Here is a 22,886-nt window from a genome sequence, read left to right on the forward strand (position 1 = left end):
ATAACAGCAATAACAATCAACTGTTCAGGGAGAGGCACCTCTCGAGTATACTCTCACAGAGATGCTGTCTTTTCCCAGCCCTGCCTGCCTGTCCCAGCTGTGGACCAGGAGAGGGCACCTGACCCGTGCTGGGCCAATTATGCCTATTCCTGGGAACCTGAAATTCGAACGAACAAATATTGAATTCGTTAATTCTGTGAAGCCAAGCTAGAAAGCCAGGTGTGGGCTGCCACGTAAAGGCCAGGCCCATCGTGAACTGCGAAGATCAGCAGACAGAAAAGAAGGAAACCAAACAGGCATGCAGTAAAGCAGAGTTACCAGGAGAGGCCCCAAGGGAGAGGTGGGAAAAAAAGAGGGGGGATTTAAAAAACAAACAAACAAACAACCTTATGATAACTTTCTAATTCTTCAAAGTCCTAGCTCCCTCCTGCAATTAGATTTGCAAGAACAAATTCCACCTTGCATAGACTAGGATGAGTCCATCTCTGGTCCTTGCAATGAAATGTACCAGTGGATTTCTTAGAATGAAAAATAGCATCGCCGAGTCATGATCTGTGCACGTAAGGCTCTCGGTTTTAGTCATCCCTGATACTGAATTCTGACTTCACTCTACATTTTCTGGCTTATTTTCTTCCATTTAAACTATTATTCCTTTATCAGGAATAATAATGTGCTGTACAATCATTCATTGAGCTACTTTGTGCGTGGTGATGAATAAGGCAGGATTCCTTCCTGCTGGGGGGTGGGGGGTAGGGGTCAAAGGAGTAAACAAATAATGATGACAGCATGTGAAAAGTCTGTAATAGAAGCATGAGTCGATGTTCTGTGGCTCCTTATTTAATTTTCCCCTACTTCAAAGACAGTTATAAGAATGGATACTTTGCAAAAACAATCACACGAGACAGGGAAACAGTAGTTCAATTTCAGTAAATTTGCACTTGAAGCCTGAGGAGGTCAAGTGTTCTCTTGGCACGTAACCGGCATTCAATAAATGTGGGTCCCCCCCATGACATGCCACGCCTTAACACCTCCAATCACTATTTTAACAGTTAAAAATCAGGCACAAGAAAAGATTAAGCAATTTGTGAACTTCCCCAGGAACACAGCTTACTTTAGAGCTGACAATTGGGCAGGATTTTTTTTCCTTCTGTAATAAAATTTCCCCTGACAGGTTTAAAAACAAACAAACATACAGGCTTCCAGTTAAACTAACCTATTGAACAACATCCTTCCTGGGATGGCATGAAAATGATAATGAAGAGAGAATTTTTTTTTTAAAGTTTATTTTTTTTTTAAGATTTTATTTGTTTGACAGGGAGACAGCGAGAGAGGGAACACAAGCAAGGGGAGTGGGAGAGGGAGAAGCAGGCTTCCCGCCGAGCAGGGAGCCCGATGTGGGGCTCGATCCCAGGACCCTGGGATCATGACCTGAGCCGAAGGCAGACGCTTAACGACTGAGCCACCCAGGTGCCCCGAAGAGAGAAATTTTTTTAAGGTATAAACCCAATGACAAAGAAAAAAGGAGAGAGGACATGAGAACGTTCCAGAAGAATAAAATCAGGGAGAGGAGCTGTGTCACAGGGGGAAGAGACAGTGGGGACCAGGCCCATCCGAGGGGAGGGGGATGACTGGCTATGCCAGGACCCTGGGAGGGTCCGAGTGTGGCGCACAGCAGGGTTGAGGCAAGAGGAAAAAAACCCAAGGGATTCCCTCCCCTCACTCCCATGAGAACGAGGTGTCTACTGCCCCATGGAGGCCAGAGGTTTCTCTGTGGAAAAACTGAGAGGAAGAGCCTTTGGGACCAGGAAAATCCGGTTCAGACCAAGAATAGAAAATGCACAAGGTGAAAAACATGGAACTTAATGTTAACATCCAGACCTCAGAGCCAGCACTTAGTGAACTAGGCTGCTACCCTGTAGGTGGCAGATTAGAACATTTTTCTTGGAAAAAATCCCCAGAGACAACGTTTTCATGTACCAGCAATGTTGAGCCCTCTCAAAGTGGGAGGCTCTCTGCCTAATCACCCAGAAATGAAGGCCACCGCTTGCCACACACCCACATCCCCAGCTTGTCCTGTCGACTTAAAAAAAACAAACAAGTTACTGAGGTGATATTCACATAACATAAAATTAACCATTTTAGAGTGAACAATTCAGTGGCATTTAGTACATTTGCAATGTTATGTTATGCAATCAGCACCTCTATGTAGTTCTAAAGCATTTCTGACGCTCCAAAATAAAATCCCCTTACCCATAAAGCACTTTTCCCCCCATTCTCCCCTTCTTCCAGCCCCTGGCACCCACCAATGTGCATTCAGTCTCCATGGATTTATCTATTCCGGATATTCCTTATAAATGGAATCATACAACACGTGACCTTCTGTCTCTGACTTCTCTTATTTAGCATAACATTCTAGAGATTCATCCACATTGCGGCATATATCAGACCTTCATTCATTTTCATGGTTGAATAATATTCCATTGTATGGATATACCACTATCCAAAACAGCTGTTGATGCCTTGGCCTTGAATGAAAACAACTAGAAATCACTGTACATAAGACAAAAGACAGAATAAACAGAAAAGTGGAACTGGAGATAACAATCTCATTCAGGAAACACAATAAAACTTCTAAAAAAGCCACAGCTCTAACATACATCCTGAGAAATGAAGACAACACCCACAGGAGTGTATATATGTATACTTACATGTATACATACATATATGGCAGCCTTTAAATAAGAGGGTGCCGTGAGAGATGAACAAAGGTTAAAAAAAGTTGGCCAAAATACAAATAACATAAAGAAGGTGAGAAGAGGTTAAGGAAATAGTCCTAGAAGTCTGACAAGGAGACAAATTTTGAGAGAAATAATAAGAGTCTTCGAAAAGTGTGAGAAGAAAATTATGTAATGCCTTAATTATTCTGAGAAAAAATGTTTCTTAGCCTAAAATTTTACACTCAGCCAAACTATTAGTCAAAGGTTAGAGCAAGGTCATTTTCTGACATGAAAGATCTCAGAAAATTGAGATTTTCTAAGGAATCTTTGATATGCTCCAACAAAATGAAAAAAGGAAGAAAAAACGTGGACCCAGAAAACAGAGGTAAACACAGAACAGTTCCGTGTGGCAGCTTTGTGCCCAGTCCAGACCTTTGCAGGAAGACTGAGGACTCACAGAATGTCATTGCAAATCCAGGATGTCGATATAAATGCCATACATTTCCACCAGCAGAACACATAGCCATCACAACCTAGCCCCCGCCCCAGGAAACAGTGGAATGACTAAGAAGAACCTACATGTTCACCAGCTTCAAAAACAATAAGCTTGAAGTTTAACAGGTATCTATCTACCTGGCTGTCTCTGATGGAGCATAGCTGTGGGCTCCTCGTGCCAATTATTCTCCCTTCACCTCCCTAAATCCATTCTCTACCCTTTCCTGTCCTGCTCTGTTTCCAGAGAGGCTGACTTCAAGTGAACGCATCCAGGCTATGGTGCCCTTTTGGCTTGCAATTGGGTTTGGCTCATGGGGAGCACTGGGAGGCCATCGGGAGGTAGGAGAGACCAGGATATGTACTCTCTTCTCCCCTCACGTTGTTGGAGCAGCCTTCTGCCTTTCTGTGGCCACATCTCTTGCCTCTCATCAGGCAGCCCCGCCTCCATGGCTTTTGCTCTCACCAGGATCCCGGACCCTTCCTTCCCCCTTGGACCTTCGGGCCAGGGTGGTCATGACTTCCCAGAGTGGCTACTCCCTAGGCGCTTCATTCTTCCTTCCCAGTTCCTGGCATCTGCTCATACCTTTGTAAATAGTCCCTTTATTATAAAACTCTATTCAGTAAAAACCTTTGAATGCAACATCGTTTTTCTGCTGTGACCCTGACAAACTCTAAGACATCTTAAAAAGGTCAAAACTTTACAAAGGCATTAAGTGCTGTAGAAGGTGATTTCTTTTTTAACTTTCCCTTCAAAGTTTACCTAACAAATCATCTGTGGAGTGTGTGTGTGTGTGTGTGTGTATGTGTGTGTGTGTGTGTGTGAGAGAGAGAGAGAGAGAGAAAGAGAGAGAGAGAGGGAGGGAGGGAAAAAAACAATGTTTTTTATTTATTTCAGGTTCTGGCAGTAATCAGATGGACAAAAAGATTCTTTAGTACTGATGCTCGGAGACCAGGTTTTAAAGAACAGGAGAGTAATGCAATGCTTAATACTTGCTAAGTTTACTAAAGTATATATTCAGTATTTTATTACTTTGCAGTAAACACGCTAAAAAAGAAATTCTCTTTTATTATAGCTCATGGTCCTCCCTTTAAAACTGCTGTTATGTTCTCTATTCCTGTGTAAAAAAAAATCATAAGTAATAATAGTTGTAATTATAATACACATATAATTCTGCATCCTCATTTTTCCACTTAAAAGTATATAATGAGTATGTTTCCATGTTGCTACATAATTTTCAAAATCATTACTTGCAAATTCTACATTGTATCTAATCATACAGATGTACCATAAATCAGGAGCCACTGTTGCTCCTTTTCCTCCTAGGCAATTTTCCCATAATCTATATGAAAATGGTTACTGTGCACATAACATCAAATAAATCTGATAGACATGAGGTCTTTCCTTGGACGAGTACACCCAGTTAGGACTAAAGTGTGCTCGCTCTGGTCTGTAGGACTGGTGGGCAAATTGGCTGATGGTCTGTGTGTCCTGAGCTCTGTGCAGAAGCCTCTTCTCAGAGCAGAGAGAGCTGGGGCACCAGACCTAGATGAGTAACAGGGCTTGAGCCCCAGAGAGGGTCAGAGGTTCTAAGTACAACTGATCTGTTTCACCAAATATCTATGAGACACTGGGGACACACAGCCACACTACCTTGAGAGCCATGTATCTCAGCCAGAGAGGAGAGATTTTCCTGCTTCCGGGGAGAACAGAGCCCTGTCACTGCTCCGGGGTCCCCATGAAGAATAGCATCAGTGGCATCCACCCCTACACGTAGTCCCCATGAGGGGCCTTGAGGGGAGATTCAGGGCAGTAAGTGCTAGCTGTAGGTGGTCCCTGTGGCCGGAGCAGCGCCGAGGAGCCTTCCATAATTGCTGGCAGCAGCAATTTCTGCGGGGACCTGGATCTGGAGCCACAGAAGCATGGGCTCCTCGTGGCTGCTCAAATGACTATTGCAAAGCAGCCCTCCAGCAATTCCCCCAAACAGGGAAACCTTTGTGATGCTGTCTAGCAGTTGGGACCGAATCGTTTGCAACACTTCTTGTTACTATGAATAGGGCTTTACGTTTCCCTCTAGGTTAGGGGAGCCTCGGAAAGATGATTTGTACTTTACAATTTTTATGTTTTTTTTAATAATTCTTTTTTTTAATTTTTGGGGTTTTTTTAGATTTTTTTATTTATTTGAGAGAGAGAGACAGAGATAGAGAGAGAGCACAAGTGGGGAGGAGAGGGAGAAGCAGGCTCCCCACAGAGCAGGGAGCCCGATGCGGAACTCGATCCCAGGACCCTGGGATCATGACCTGAGCCGAAGGCAGACGCTTAACCAAATGAGCCACCCAGGTGCCTCAAATTTTTATGTTAGGTGGAAGGTACACATATTCACTACATTGTTCTCTAACATCTCTGAAATATTTCACATAAAAGATGAAGGGTGAAAGTAAACTTATGATTCAATGGAAGGAAAGTAAATATAAGGAATTTGCACAAAGTGTTCTCAAAAAAGAAACTGCTATTGGACTGACAATAAGCATGTTAAAGTTCTCTGAAAATTCCCCAGGGCTGTTTTTCAGTCATATGGGTAAGTTTAACAATGGTTCTAAGGTCTCATGACTTCAGTAAAGAACTTTATATGAATAAGCCCCAAAGAGCACGTCTTCTACAAGACAGATGCTGTGGAACTACTCATTTGCCTGGCCTAAGGGAGGGTTCCAGCCTTTCAACGTCTTAAGCTGAAAATCTGAATTCACTTGTTTTATGGCTAAGACACTTGACATTAATACAACAATAGCTGCAGCTAATTTGAATGTGGTAGATAAGAAAAAAATCAAGCACAATCAATCCATAGACTAGTCCCAAAGGTGGAGGATTTTCTCCAAGTATATTTTATTAAAAACATGTGGACTTTCTTCTGTCAAACTGAATACATTTCAAAGCACTTAGAATGATTGGATTAGAATGCTTTTGGTTGCAAGCAACCGAAATTCAACTTAGAACAAAGAAAAAGATAGTTTATTGGAAAGATTCTAGGGTAATTCCTCCCAGAATGAAAGGAAGACTGAACCATAAGGCTGAACATGGCAGAAGTGGAGCTGGCCTTCAGGGTGACGGATTCTGGAGACTGAAATCTGGTCAGGATGGGCTCCATCTTGTGCTGTAGCTTACCTCAGGACATGGGTTCTGTTCTTCTGTGGATAAAGATGGCCTTCCTCCGTAGAGAAGGTAGCTATCGGTCCTTCCAGAATAATATCTGTCCAGAACTATTTGTTTGAAAAATCCTGAAGAAGGGCTCTGATTGGCCCAATTTTGGCCCCCTTCCATCCCTCAACCAGCCGTTGTGGCCAAAAAAATGGTGTCCTACCACGGACCCAACGTCAAGTCTGCAGACTACCAACCACAAGAAGGGGGCTTACAGCATAGACAGGGCCACTGGGAGGATAACTCTGAGCCAGGATGACTTTTCATTTGTGACTACAAGAACGGAAATTAAGAAAATAAAGAAAAACTACTGACAATCTCATCATCCCCAAATTAACAGTTTTGAATGAGAATTCTATTCTGGTTTGTCTATTTGCATATACAGTTTAATGTACAATATTGTCATAGGGCCACTTAAAGAAATACATGGCTTTAAAATCTGTATGAAGAAACAGGCCTCAAAATATAGAAACAATGCTCATCTTTTGGGATCCTTGAGGTCTAGTCCTACACGAAGGACTGTTTCTGTTCCTGGAATTCCTTAAGAAGTGAAATACAACCCAGGCCTCTGGTGGTATAGAATATCAACTGGTATAAAATATCAAATGCTATTAAATATCGCTTTAAATGTCTACATTACCCAGAGGCCTCTGGACCTAAGCTCTTTCCAGATATAAGGTCTAATTCAAGTATAGGCCTGCATTTCTCTTCATCTGTTAGTTCAGCAACATATTGAGAGACTCTAAATCAGACACTACTCTAGGCTCTGCAGAATTGGCAGTAAACAAACAGACCCAAACTTCCTGCCTCTGTGGAACCAATAAAACATTATGGATGGGGCGGGGGGGAATCCCAGTATAACAAGTAGGTAGATGTTTCAAATGATCAAGAAAACATTTCAAAAATAATCATTCTAGTTGTCTCCGCCCAGCTCCCCTTAGGCGCAGAGATGCCCCAGAAAACTGCGCCACACAAGGGTAAGAAGCCAGAGCAAGGAACCAGAGAGATCACCTCCTCCCTTAGGTCCTGTGGCGGTTGATCCTAAGGGTTGTGTCACCATAGCCACCCATGCCAAACCCGGGTCCAAACAAAACTCTGTGACAGATGTGACAGAGGACGCTGTGAGCGTGGCCATCACAGCCACCCCCACCCCTGTCGGAAGGAAAGGCTAATAATGCGGAGCTCTGTCGGGACCTTTCCGAAGTTTGGGCGTTCTGGAAGAGTGACGTAAAAGGTTGGGATAAGGGTGGTAAATCTCGTGAAAAAGTGGTGAAGCTATTAGCATCCATAACTGCAAAAGAGATCTTAGAGAAATTAAAGCAGCAAGTCGAAAAAACAAAACAAAACAAAACAAAAAGCAAGTTATGAGACGTACATCCTTGAGAAGCTTTTTAATTGCTATTCATGAAAAGGCTGTTAAATAGGAAAATATATTTCAGTGACTGGAAGAACATGGAAAAATAAATAAATTGAAGAACAAGGCTCAGAAAAGAAGTAAGAATTTTGACAGTACTGTACGTTGGATATAGGTTCTAACATCCCTAACCCCAAGCACCTTGGAACATGTCAGTCCAATTTCATCACATTATAAAATAACAGAGCTGGAAGAGATCTTTAGGATGACCTCTGTCAGCCCCTTTCATCCTGTGACGGGGCTTCTGCTATCCAGAAGTTGAGGGACTGGTTTGGGATTACACCGTGCAGGATGGCAGCTGGGTCCCAAGTCTCTTGACTCCAGGTTAGATGCAGTTCATCCTGATTGTAAATGAAGAGATTTCCACAGCACGTCTAGGGTTCTGAGGATTGCCTTCTCTAGAGTTTACAAGTGACAGAAGAAAACCTGTCACACTGCTTTGTGGTCCTACTTTATATTTTAAAAGGCTTATCTAAATACAAGAATGCTTTTTGTGTCTTTTTAAAACTCTATGGAGGGGCACCTGGGTGGCTCAGTCAGGTAAGCGTCTGCCTTCGGGTCATGATCCCAGGGTCCTAGGATCGAGTCCCACATCGGGCTCCCTGCTTGGTGGGAAGCCTGCTTCTCCCCTCTCCCTCTGTCTCTGCCCCCTGCTCGTGCTTGCACGTGCTCTCTCTCTCTCTCTCACTCTGCACTCTCTCTCTCTCTCAAATAAATAAAATCTTAAAAAAAAACTCTACGGAGCACTTTGTGAGAAAGTATTTATTTTGTGGAAGTCACTGAATTTTCATCCTCCTTGGATGGTAACTGCAGTCTTCAAATCTGTAGTTTTTATGAATCTCCAAAGATCCTTAAAAGAAGAGGGCCTGGAAGCTACTTTCAGTATTTGTAAAAAGCCTATCAGAAATCATATCTACATTAAAGCTTCAAAAGCTAAAAATAATAATTATTATTCTAATTATTATTCTAATTATTCTAATTCTTTAGTCACTGTATCTTCTGAAGACTGAGAGTAAATAAAATATTTATGGTGGCCTCAGCAGGAAACTGAAGGACTTTTAGCAAAACAAGACCTTAATAATTATATTATAAAATAATAATTATTTTCTTAGAGTGATGGAATAAAATACCCTAAAAACAAAGATGTTTGCTCATCAGTACTAATGATTAGGTTTTGCTAAATAACTACCCCCCAGACCTTAATAATTATTTTCTTAAAGTGATGGAATAAAACACCCTAAAAACAAAGACGTTTGCTCATCAGTATTAATGATTAGGTTTTACTAAATAACTACCCCCCCCATCAAACAAAGGACCGTGACAGTATTTGCCGACGCAGGCACAGCCATTAACATGGCCTTTCTTTGCCGACATCGTAATTCCATAAAAACACAGGTAATATAATCCACCCTCACAGGATACAGGCATTATAAAATGAAAGAAAAACTTCCATTTTTATGAAAAAATAACTTCGATCTTATAGTTTTCTTTTTGTCATTTGGAACTTTCTGCCGTTATTTACTTTTTGTTTTATTCTATTTTAATTTTTTCATGATTCTTGTGCTTCTTCCTCCTTTATTCTTGTAATCTTGTTTTTTTCCTTTTCTCTTGAAAAGATTTAAAGTCTATGAATTTACCTCTGAGTAAAATCTTGGCTGAAACACATCAATGATCTTAAGTTCTAAATATTTTGTAATTGTTTTACATTTCCTCCTGGGTTCCACAGCTGGATACGTTTTTCATTCTAAGTAGCTGGAAATATTTATTAATTTGGGATGTGGTCAAAAAACATGGTGCCTTTTAATACTCTGGGGAATTTACTGTTATTTTTCTGTGTACCTTAGTATATGCTCAATTCTTTTAACTGCCGTGTATGCTTTAAAAGATGATATAGTCTCTGTTTATAGGACAAAGTTTAAAATATATTTCTGTTGACTCAACCCTATTTCTTATTCTTAACTACTTCAACTATCAGACTGACAGTGGGGTGACAGAGTTGTCATCTACGACGGTTCTATCCACATCCTCTCTATTTACAAAAGTTTTGCTTACATTTTAATATTATGCACTTAGAACAAAGAATTTAACTGTTATATCTTCCTTGTAATATATTCCTTTTGTTACTATTGACTGCATACTTTATTCTCTTGTCTTTGGTCTCATATGAATTCTGCCACATTTGTTGTTTTCATATTTATTTTTGCCTAATTTTTTTTGTTCATTTTCAAATTTCAACCTCACTAGGTCAACTTATTTCAAGACCCTTCTTAGTAAGGAGCTTTTAACAGGATTTTGTTTCTTAACCCACTCTAGGTTTTTTCTTTTTAACTAGGGAATTTACCCCATTATATTTATGGTCATAATTGTTTTGTTTGGCCTTGTATTTTCCTATTTTTCTTTCCTTGCTCTTTAAACATTTTTTTTTCCCATTTTCTTTCCAGGGGATGTTTTTTAGTTAACTTTGCCTTTTAGGATCTAGCCCAGTGCCTGGCCCATAACAAGTATCCCCTAAACTTTTGGGGAATGAATTAATAAGTATAGTGTAGATGGTTTATATAATGATATAACAGATACATATGCCGCTTTCAATCCTTAGTGATTAATTTTATTTTCGAAGCATTTAAAAATCAGTATTAAACTTTCAAGATTAACAGCAGGATAATAAAGTTATGCTTCTCTTTACTGAAAATGAATAATTTGGCACTTTTGAATTCCTCTTGGCAAATCTACTACTCTAATCTTTGTTAATTTAAGTCATATTTATTATCACCACCATTTTCTTATTTTTACAATATGGAACATTTGCTTCACATAAAAAGTGTAGTTAAGACAATTATTTTAGATATATATCTTTTTATTTAACTTGTTTCCATTTGTATTTCCAGTCCTTCCCAGCTATGATTTCCTCATTCTTGACTTATTTTATTTCTCATTTTCCTGGCAAATATCTTTAATTATGATGTTCAGGGAGGTATCGGGTATCAGGGTTTCTAAATCTTTGCCCATGTATGAATATTTTCTACTTCTTTCCAAACTGGATGAGCTATGGGGGTTTATCAGACTCTCCAAACCTCACATCTCTCTGGAAATTCTGACGGGATGGCTTTGGGGTCATGCTTCTCACCCCTCAGCCATGCGTTTCTGCTCAAGTCAACACTGTGCTAGCTGGTTAACACCTATCAGGTATATCCTCAGAGACATCTCTGCGGCTCGTGCTAACAGCACAGAGGTTGGCAGCCCCTCCAGAGCTGCATGCAGTGAGGAGGGAGTTCTCAACAAATGTTCTCAAACAAACGTTAGCGCTGTTACTAGAAGGTGGGGGTAGGGATGCCAGGCCCCTGGAAACCACGCATGTCCACCACAGGCAAACTGATGTGAAAGGGATTTCACTAACCCAAATGTGGACCCTCTATGGGATGTCTTCTCAGGATTCTTACTCAGAGTTTCTAGATTATGTGACTTAAACCTAAGGGACTGAATTGAGGTCATTTTCTCAATCTTGTGTCACCTTTTTCTAATGTATCTAGGTCTGTTTGCATAACATGGATGATATCTATCAGTTGTATAGAACATGGATGTTAGATCACGGTTTTTTTTCCTAAAGGAATTGGAAATTTGAAATGTAGAAGATTACCTTCACTTACATTCTATGTTGTCCCAGGAAGCAGGCTTCCTGTGCTGAGCTGGGAGTCTTGGGAGATTCGGAACTTCTCCAAATTCACTTAACACCCCCTGGGTGTCTTCTCATTTCAATGTTCTTATTTTCACAATATGGAACATTTGCTTCATGTAAAGAAAATATACTTAAGACAATTATTTAGATGTACATGTACATCCTGCACCATAGACTGAATTTAATATTAATTGTAAGTAATTTATTTTCAAAGGGAAAGGGTGTTTACTGGTGGGGCCTGCAGGGCTAACTGGAAGGGGGAAATGCCTTCCAACTCAGGCACTGAGTGCACAGATAATCCCCACAGTTGTCCTCATGCTTGCTATTTCAAAACAGAGGAACGGAAAATAAAATACCTAAGGGAAAATTCTTACCGGAACAGATGAATAGAAAAAAACAAGATTAAAAAGATATCTTTGGTAATTAACTTAAAATAAGTAACTTTAACTAAAATCATAAATAATAGCCACTAAAAAAATAAGTTCAGCTAAAACAAATATGTTCAAAAGAACCTATTAAGGCCCCAATGTTGAATACCGCCTATTTCCTGCTCTGCTAGACTGACCACGTGAGTGAAGAGTTCCCTGCAAGGGTGCCTCATGACTTTTGTGGATAGTGAAGAAAAGCCAAGGCTCCTACTGAGTTTTGGCATTTTAAACTCAGAATGTCTTGTATCATAAGCCAACCGGATTCCCTAAATGTTATCCAGACTTGTTGCTGACAAGTACATCTTTTCCCAATTCTATAATATACAGGTGTTTCTATTTTTAAACCAAGGACAGGGCTTTATTTTTACCCTAACAAGTGCGCTGGTTCTTTATTTCAGCCCATTGCTATACAGAATCTGTGATAAAGTGCATTTACTTTACCTCCAAGTTTCTGGCAATCTACAAATATTACTGTAGATTTCTGTATCCTCCAAATATCTGATAAAAATAAACAGACCACAGCTTTTTAAGTTATAGTTTTAAAGTAAAATAGGGGCACCTGGGTGGCTCAGTGGTTAAGCATCTGCCTTCAGCTCAGGTCATGATTGGGATCAAGCCCCGCATCGGGCTCCCTGCTCCGCGGGAAGCCTGCTTCTCCCTCTCCCACTTCCCCTGCTTGTGTTCCCTCTCTCGCTGTGTCTCTCTCTGTCAAATAAATAAATAAAATCTGATAAATACATACATAAATAAAGTAAAATAAACCTTTGTAATCATAAGAAAATATCCATTTGGTCTTTACAGAGAAAGGAAAACACTCTATGACCTTGTTTCTCTGATTTTTAGGGAGGTGTATCTTTCTGCTGGAACTGGTGAGAACAAACTTCCTGGAATCTACAGAAAGGGTGGCAGACTGGCCAGCACCACCCGGGAGGGCCAAGCCCCCAGAGATGAGGCGTCCTGCGAAGGGATTCCTGAGGCTGTTCGGGCCTGTCTCAAACTCAAAGGGCAGAAGAGGCAGATTAAGAAATGAGGGGCCCTGGCAATGTACCCAACATAGAGGCTTCCTCTTGTCAGGGCCCTTTTCTTCTTTAAGATTTTATTTATTTATTTGAGAGATGGAATGAGAGAACGAGCGGAAGGAGGGGCAGCGGGAGAAGGAGACTCCTCACAGAACAGGGAGCCCGAGGCAGGACTCGGTCCCAGGACCGAAGGCAGACAACTAACTGACTAAGCCACCCAGGAGTCCTGCCAGGGCATTTTGATGCTGCTAATGTTATTTTTCTTTTTATCTACAAATAATAGAAAGGACATGGGAAAAGATCCCTCCTTTGCAACATCATGGCAAAAACAAAGCAAACAAACAAACAAAAAAAAACCAGCTGTAGCAAAAGCTTGGCAACTTTATAACAAAAGGCAGGCTCATGCTGTCCCTCTCTCAAAATTAGGAAGAGAGGCAGCAAGGATGGTCCTGCCCCACCATGCTTTGGAGAAAAAATGAGTATGCCCACCAGTGCATCTTTTTTTTTTTAATTTTATTTATTTATTTGAGAGAGAGAGAGAGAGAAGGACAGCGATAGCGAGGGAGAGCACGAGCTGGGAGGAGAGGGAGAAGCAGGCTCCCCGCTAAGTAGGGAGCCCGATGCGGGGCTCGATCCCAGGACCCCGGGATCATGACCTGAGCCAAAGGCAGCTTAAGGACCAAGCCACCAGGCAACCCCATCAATGCATCTTGTTGAGACAAGAGGGAAGAACCAGGAAAAATATCCCAGAAGTTTCATCAACATACAACCATCTTAGCCATAAAGAACTACACTAAATATAATGAAGCTGAAAATCAGCATTTCTAAGCATTTCACTTTCATTCAGATTTAATTAACAAGTTAATCTATTACTCCGATGAAGATTCTTTTAGCTAATGAAAAAAAAGACACACAACCTGAGGACAATCTGATTTTGCTTTATTGAATACTACCCCATACCCAATATTTACAGATGTAATTAAATGGAATTTATAAGACTACCAAGTGAAGCATTTTAAAAAGTTAATCAGACACTCTTAATGGAAATCAATTCATATGTGTTAATACATAACTAATTAAAAATTTTCAGCCAATATCCATGATGGTTCAGTTCATAAAAACTCTATTTTCAAGAAGAGAGAAGTCTGAGGAAATAAAAAGAATTTTCAGAAAAATATTTCCGTATCTAGTCACAATCTTCCAGTTTTTCTGTAAAAGAAATTAATAACAATTATAGACATTCTGGCCATCATGAATTAAATATAGATTTCTTAATTGCATGACTCTTTTCCTTAATGCCATATTTCACATAAAGCATAGAAAAACTATTCTTTTATCATGTTTTCAATAGGTTTAAATATTTTTTATGTTTAAAAAGAATTATATATCCAAATTTAAACCAGCACCTAAACTCTATAGCCACACGTTATTATTACCTTGGATCTCCATTAGGGATAGTCCATGGAAAGAAGAAGATGGACAAAAGAGATGGTATTCCTCTAACTAGTCCTAAGTGTGACTTACTGTTGAAGCCAGCTGCTTTCACAGACATTAAGAGGACACCAGATACACAGCATTTCCTTCAGTGTGTCTGAGAGAATACCAAGGATGTGTGGACTAATGGCCCAAACTTACATCTGCAACACTCTCAAAATAGAACTGCAAAAAATGTGGGGGCCATAGTGGCAAATGGAGGGGGCATTATTTTCTCTATCTGTACAACTTTAAAGGTATCTCTCTGGTTTTCGATGGGCTAGGTTTACTCCTCAGACACAGAATTCAAGAATTACAATATTTCTTATCTTTAAAAAAGTGTGGGCTTATGTTATTACACAGAGCCTATTCTCCCTTTTTCTTTGAAAGATGGCAGTTCTTCAAAATGTATTATTATTACTATTTTTAGACAATCTAGATATTAAAATGTAAATATCACATGTTAATATTAAAATATTAAATGTAAAATTTTATCCTATCTATGCATTTCAAAAATGCCAAGATAAAACAAAGCAGTGTCAGTGATAGCAACTTCTTTCTATATTAAAACCTGAAAATTAAACAGTTTTTAATGATATTCATTTTTTGCTAGAATAACACTGCTGAAGAGGCAGATAAGCATCGAAAATCATAATAAATAAATGTCATTTATTATCCACAATTTAAAAACATTCACTTGCCAAAAAGGATTCTGGAAATGGTGGTGGTGCTGGATTTTTCTTTTAAGTAAAAACTTCCCTATACACAATAAATAGGTTTCCTGCTCAACAAACCTATTTTTAGATAATATAAAGGCAAATTTCATGTTATGAATCATCATATAGTTTAAATTCACTGGAGTCCAAACCAATGGTGCTCGAAGGACCATTTTTAAATAACAGAAATTAACCCAATTCATGAACAATTTAAATGGCTGATAAAAATATACAGAAATGAGGATAAAGTTGGAAGAGTGGAGTAAGGTATATTTGATTTCTCAATGTTAATATATGCACGCATGTTTTATAGATATCAGATAAATATATACCTGATGTGTTTCTATTATATGTAAATATACCACTATAAATTTCAATTTTTTTTCTTCAATCCACTTTGTTCTGGAAATTGCCAATGCACTGATGACCGTGGCTCTTGGTTAACGGAACAGTCATGTGAGTGACATATGCTAGCTTTGTCAAAATGCAGGGCTGACTTACCAATATGATCAATAGTTGATCATTTTTCGAAGGGCATCATAGCATTTCCATTTGTCTGGGATGTAGAAGGGCTCGAAAATATGAGGAAACGGTGTGTCATACCCACATACCCTTGATATAGGAGCCTCTAGGTTCAGGAAACATTCTTCCTGCAGAGAAGAATACAAATAGCTCACTTCAGGAATATTTCTTTTTATTCACAGAGATGAAACATTTCCACTTGAAATGTAATTCTATCCAAGGGCATTAAAATAAGTAAGTATATTGAAATGTAAAAAAGAAAGGTTAAAAAATAAAGTAACAAACAGCATGTTTGGCGTGATCCCAATTTTATTTAAAATGTCTTCATACTGGGATGCCTGGGTGGCTCAGTTAGTTAAGCGACTTCCTTCAGCTCAGGTCATGATCCTGGAGTCCCAGGATCGAGTCCCACATCGGGCTCCCTGCTCCGCGGGGAGTCTGCTTCTCCCTCTGACCCTCCCCGCCATGCTCGCTTTCTCTCTCTCAAATAAATAAATAAAACTTTAAAAAGAAAATTAAAAAAAAATAAAATGTCTTCATACATGCACGCATTTATGCCTCCATACATAGCACTGGATTAAGCTGCACTGGGAGTATACCAAACGTGTTGTCCTATAAATACAAATATAAGGCATGACAAAATCGTAAGAAAATATTCACAGGAAACTCTGCAGCTTGAAATGAGTGATGGCATATGTTTTCTCTTGTTTCCTGTATTTTTCAAATTTTATATACAGTGGACATGTATAACTATCATAATAAATGTTTTTAATTACCCTACAGTCAGACTGAACTTCTAGCACTTACTTAACCGTATTCTGGATTCTCTCATGGCCAGGCTTTGGTAGATGCTGATGGTTCCCTGGCCAATTCCCAGCCCAAGCCCATTGCTCTTTGCCTGACTCGTGTGTGCACATCTCTCAGATATCATGTTAGGAGTCACCTCCGCCGGGAAGACTTCCCTGGTGGCACTTCCCCAACCCCGCACCACTGACAGAGGGGTTTCTGCCCTTAGCTCTCACAGTACTGAACTGTAGTTTGCCCAATTATCTGTCTCTCCTGAGAGACAATGAACTCCATGAGGCCAGGGCTATGGTTCAAAAATGTAAAATCCCAACCACACTTGAGGAATCCTATAGGAAATTATCTGCAGGAAAAAAAAAAATTATTCAGGTGACAAATTCAAACTTGAAAATAAAATTTTTAGAGAATTAAAAAAAAATCTAAAGGGAGCTATGTGATTAAACTGTTCCTATGAAGATGATATTAATGTTACCCTTCACAGCTATTACCTCAAATAAAATCTTAGGTTTTTGCTGATGGTTGCCAGAGGGGAGGAGGGTGGGGGGTTGGGCAAAATGGGTGACAGGGAGAGGGAGATACAGGCCTCCAGTTATAGAATGAGTTAAGTCATGGGAAGAAAAAGCAGAGCACAAGGAATCCAGTCGATGATACTGTAATAGCGATATAATGGACAGACAGTGGCTACGCCTGTGCTGAAATAGCACAATGTATAAACTTGTCAAATCACCTGTAACATTGTGTGTCAACTATACTAAAAACAAAACAAAACAAAACAGAAAAAAACCAACAACAACAAAAAACTTTAGGTTTTTTACACATCTACTTTCTATATTACCTTGCTTTACAAAGGATTTGAGGTCCACCTTTCCTTACATATTTTACCTAACTGTATTTTATTTTAATTTGCTCCTTAACACAATGCTTTATTTTGTTTAAGTTTTTATTTAAATTCCAGTTAATATACAGTGTGATATTCATTTCAGGTGTACAACATAGCGACTGAACACTTCCACACAACACCGGGTACTCATCAGAGCAAGTGCCCTCCTGGACCCCCAGCACCTATTTCACCCGTCCCCCCACCCACCTCCCCTCTGGTGACCATCAGGGTGTTCTCTAGAGTTCAGAGTCCGTTTCTTGATTTTGCTCTCTCTCTTTTTTTTGGTCTCTTTGCTCATTTGTTTTGTTTCTTAATTTCTACATATGAGTAAAATCATATGGTTATCTTTGTTTCTCTGACTGACTTCTTTCACTTAGTATTATACTCTCTAGCTCCACCCACGTTGTTGCAAAGGGCAAGATGTCATTCCCTTTATGGCTGAGTAGTGTTCCATTGTGTGTGTGTATATATACACACACATATACACACACATACACACTCATATATACACACACATACACACATATACACACATACACACACATACACACATATATATGCACACATACACACATGTATACACACATACACACACATATACACACGCACATATACACGCGCGCACATATACACACACATACACCCATACACACACATACACACACATATATACACACACATATACACACACATACACACACATATACACACACATATATACACACATACACACACATACACACATATACGCACATGTATACACACATACATACACACATACACACACACACACACACACACACATATACCACATCTTTATCCATTCATCAATGGACACTTGGGCTGTTTCCACAGTTTGGCTATTGTAGTAGTCTAAAATTTTCATTTGAGCAGAAATTTTTACATAAAGGAATCCTGATGCTCACTGCCTATCCTCTGTGCATATTTCTTTAAGTGGCAAGCATATCAGGGCAGAAAGGGCCTGGGAACAGGACAAATTAGCATCAAAGAGATCCAACTGGCCCTTTACAGACCTCCCTCTGCCCCCATAACCACTGTGATTTATAGTGTCAAACGCCAAATAAATGCCGGTTTTTCCTCTCAACAGGAAATCTTCATGAATAACTTGAGAACACTAGATATATAAGGTTTAAAGAGTCACCTAAGAAATTCCACCTACTAATAAGCTAAAAAAAAAAAAAATGACAGAATGGTGGATTGTTTCTTGACTGCAACAAGTAATTTTAAAGGAATTTAATTGTTGACATGGGATTAACTCCGCTTTATTACTTTAGTTGACACTGGCTGTTTTTCCATCTTCCCTGAATACTGTACTCTTCATAAACTATCCATGGTCAAACTGTGAAGTACAGAGAATCAAAGGTAAAACATTTTACTAAATGCCCTTGACTTTATACCTGGTATAAAATAGTACTCCTTCAAACTTGGAAAGCTGGGCTACAACAAAACGATCTGTCAGTGTTTGTGAAAATGACTCCTTTTAACATAACGACTAACATCATCAAAATTTTTTTCCACATAGCAGTGCTCCTAATTCCTCAAGAATGTTATAGTCACTCTTTACAAGATACACCTGTGTGTTTGCATGGGCATAGAAAAAGGTCTGAAAGGTCGCACTTGAACTATAACCAGTGGTCACCCTCTGAGGTCAGGAGAGGCAAAGAGGTAAGAAAGGACTCTACCTCATACTTTATATGTATTGTTTGAGTTTTTATGAAATAGGATTATTTTTGTAGTTAAGTGACACTGACATAAAAGAGTACAGGATCATCTTATGTGAATAAAGGTTACTATTTTATGTTAGTTTTGTATCTTTATATGTAGCATTTCCTTAATTTGGAAAAAATTACTGTACATTAAGTGAAATGAAAGGATTTTAAAGTACTGTATATAAATATATAAAATATATTTGAAAAATCACGGAAGAAACTAACGATGTACTATACGTTGGTTAACTGAATTCAAATTAAAAAAATCATGGAAGACAATAGAAAAATACGTAACAGAGGACTATGATTCAATTTTATAAGGATATGCCCTGACCAATTGAAACAGTTTGACATTTTAATGCTTTGCTAACTGAAGTATTATTAGAGAGACTTAAGTTATTCCTTCCACAGACTTGTGTTAAGACTTCTTTCAAAGAGACTGGGGAAAAAAAATGTTTGGGTCAAGCAGCTGCACAGAGCGATCTCCTAATGGACTGTTTCATATACAAATGACTTACGTGTGGGTATATGTTTCTCTGGGCAACCATCAAAACAGGGCATCCTTGTTCAACCTGTTTTTTCTTACAGAAGCTGTACACACACACACACTTACAAAAAAAAACTTGAGGGGCGCCTGGGTGGCTCAGTCGTTAAGCGTCTGCCTTCGGCTCAGGTCATGATCCCAGGGTCCTGGGATCAAGCCCCACATTGGGCTCCCTGCTCGGCCGGAAGCCTGCTTCTCCCTCTCCCACTCCCTCTGCTTGTGTTCCGTCTCTCACTGTCTCTCTCTCTCTCTCTCTGTCAGATAAATAAATAAAATCTTTAAAAATTTTTTGAATCTCATTGGCAGATTTGTAGACCAATGTACCAGATTAACCGTCCAGAAAGTGTATATCTCTTATTTTATACCATATTATGACACTATTCACTATAGTAACCATGTGCCCTGAATTTCCAAGACCATCCAGATTAATTGTATTCTTCTTTTCCATTGACTGCATAAGCACACTCAGACTTTAAAAACTCTTGACGCTCTTTGATTCAGAAATAGTAATCCACATAAAATTGGGAAGAAATAATGACCTTACCCACAGGTTGTGAGGATTACAGGTCATGGCCAGCACAGGGGCTAACATGGGAGAGGCCAGTTTCTGGTCTCTTTCCTTGGAAAGCTTGTATGTGGACCAGCTCAGTCCACAGGGAACCATTACAAATGTGAAGGTGAGGTTCCAAAGCAGATTACAGTCTAATATGTAACCAGGGACATCAGAAGAGAACCCAGATAGGTGCCAAGAGAAAACTTTTCTCCAGCTATTCATGGTCCAAAGTTTCGCCATGGATCCAGTGAAAGAGGGGCGTAACCCTCACGCCATCACCTGGTAATGCCTACATACATTTTGTTGTGGTGTGTGCTTTCACCCAGTCAGGTGCTTAGGGAGAAACAGATATTCCTTCCAAAAGACCGTTGTGTGAAATTCTAGTATATGGTATTCGAAATTTACTTCTGAATGTCCTTTTGTCATTATGAGAATTTTCTTTCTAAAACATGCTAATAATAGTAACCGGTACTTAGGATGTAGCAGAATAGTATGTAATGAATATATTTTATCTCGTTTAATCATTCTCACAAATCTATGAGGTAGGTATTATATTCCATTTCACAGATGAGGTTCTAACCTGACTACAAAGCCCGTGTTCCTAGTCACTCATCTGCGAAGTGACTGTTGAGGATAGTAGTAACAGGAAAAACTAAAATAAAAAGGAATGGTAAAATAGAAGGCAGGTTGGGATTAAGGTTTTAGAACAGAACCTCAAGAGGCATAAAGGGTTAAATTGAGTCTAAGAAGGCTCTTCCGTGTATATATCAGGAAGGTAAAGGCTAAGACAATGTGAAGAAGGTGAAAGCGCACACTTAAGCCTAGAAGTAACACACAGAGCAATAAACAGATGGTCGCGGGGCTCAGCAACCTCCTGAGCTAGCCTAAATGATTTAAATAAGCATCACTCAAATTGTTTATATATTAGCCATCTGGGTTGCTATGCATATTTTAACCAGAAAAGGAAGCCGACAATCTGAAATGATAATGCCAAATCATAAAAATCATAAATGCAAGCAAAATAAATTATTTATTTGCCTATGTTCTGCAACAAAACAAAGTTTTAAGTGTCTTGTTGAGATTGCAGAGGGACAGAGAGCCTGGATACTTTTTAGCAGGTAAGAGAGAGTAAGTAAAAATTAATTACAAGAGGATCTGTTACTGTTTTAAGAAAACTAAAATTATCAACAGGTTTCTAAAAATTGAGTGTACTGCACTTAGTCCTGTGTTTTGGTGAACATAATATCGAGTATATACTATGTGTATGTAAATGTGTATAGATCAGGGCTTTCACGGGATCATTCAAGATCTCTCAGCACTTAACCGCATCTCCCCATTAGAGTTTTTTTTTTTTAAGATTTTATTTATTTGAGAGAGAGAGAGAGAGGTAGAGAGAGCACAAGCAGGGGGAAAGGCAGAGGGAGAGGGAGAAGCAGGCGCCCCGCTGAGCAGGGAGCCCAACACGGGGCTCGATCCCAGGACCTGACCTGAGCCGAAGGCAGATACTTAACCATCTGAGCCACCCAGGCGTCCCCCAACCCTCTTAAGAGTTTTCAGTACATGAAGCATAAATTCTCCTGTCGCAGGAGTTACAGCACTGAAATCAGTTTTAGACATTCCTCACTGGGCCTTCGTCACTTTCCACAAATCTTTTCATTGTTTTTATGGCAAAGCTGTGGAAATATAATTGATACAGCATGGAATTTGGAATTCTATTTGAAGGGAATCTTTGTTTTCCGATGATTTAACTTCTCCGAGCCTCTGTTTACTTAACAGCAAATTAGGGGCATTAAAAATTCTGCTATTATATTATATGATCCTCTTGTCTTGTAACTCTATTGTTACTAGAGGCCTACTTGCCCCTGTAGACTATACAGCAGCGTATGAAGAGGACCTGGTTTCAAGCTCGACATATCATAGTGCTCAATAATGGCTAGGTTTTTGCTTCTCTCTTGAGATTTCCCAAGTTATAATAAACACAAAGTGTTTGAAATCACAGATCAAATCATCAATGAAGAAAAGATTCTGGTGCACAGAACAGTCAACACTGAGAAGTAATATCCCTTATAGCACTGTGCCTGAAAGGCTACCCTTTGTTGGAGACTTACTAAGCCTTAAAAAATGTAAGGAAATACCAAAAATAAGTAAGCGCTCTATGAGGAACTGAGGTTATGAGGAGCCAGGCGGCAATCAAGCCTCAGGGAAAGGGAGGGTCCAGTGCTGCCCCCTGGTGGGAATCAGGGAGCCTGGACGCCAAGTGCCAGTTCCTGGGCCTGGGATGAGAGTGTGGCTAGATGAGGAAGTCAAGAGCTCTGGAAATGGTTAAAAAAAAATCTGCCTCCCCTCCCCCCAAAAGCACATCATTTCCAAGCAATGCTACTATAGCAAATTAGGCTGTCAGCTACTGGAAGGTTACAAGTAAAAGAGCCCAATATAATTGAATGTAACCGAGGTATAGACATTTTGAAAAATAGAGTCAAGAATAAAAGACCACTCAGTATCATTTAATTTGTTTTTAAAGCAATCATTTGGTCTTTATTTTTTTTTTCAAGATTTTATTTATTTATTTGACAGAGAGAAAGACAGCGAGAGGGAACACAAGCAGGGGGAGTGGAAAGAGGGAGAAGCAGACTTCCCGCGGAGCAGGGAGCCCAATGCGGGGCTTGATCCCAGGACCCTGGGAACATGACCTGAGCTGAAGGCAAACACTTAACGACTGAGCCAC

The 22,886-nt window shown here is 39.6% G+C and overlaps 1 protein-coding gene across 1 annotated transcript in view; it reads right to left on the bottom strand.

Moving 5' to 3' along the window:
• Positions 1-15,629: 15,629 nt before the first annotated feature.
• Positions 15,630-22,886, bottom strand: part of BCKDHB (branched chain keto acid dehydrogenase E1 subunit beta) — a 209,901-nt gene continuing 202,644 nt past the window's right edge. The window contains exon 10 of the mRNA XM_028108102.2: positions 15,630-15,778. Within this exon, the coding sequence (XP_027963903.1) occupies positions 15,638-15,778 (141 nt within the window). The 3' untranslated portion in view covers positions 15,630-15,637. The remainder of the gene's footprint in view (positions 15,779-22,886) is intronic.

The sequence above is a fragment of the Eumetopias jubatus genome, unplaced genomic scaffold (genome assembly GCF_037043125.1).
Source record: "Eumetopias jubatus isolate StellerSeaLion01/CBP00866 unplaced genomic scaffold, mEumJub1_p1.0 scaffold_6, whole genome shotgun sequence".
Taxonomy (NCBI): domain Eukaryota; kingdom Metazoa; phylum Chordata; class Mammalia; order Carnivora; family Otariidae; genus Eumetopias; species Eumetopias jubatus.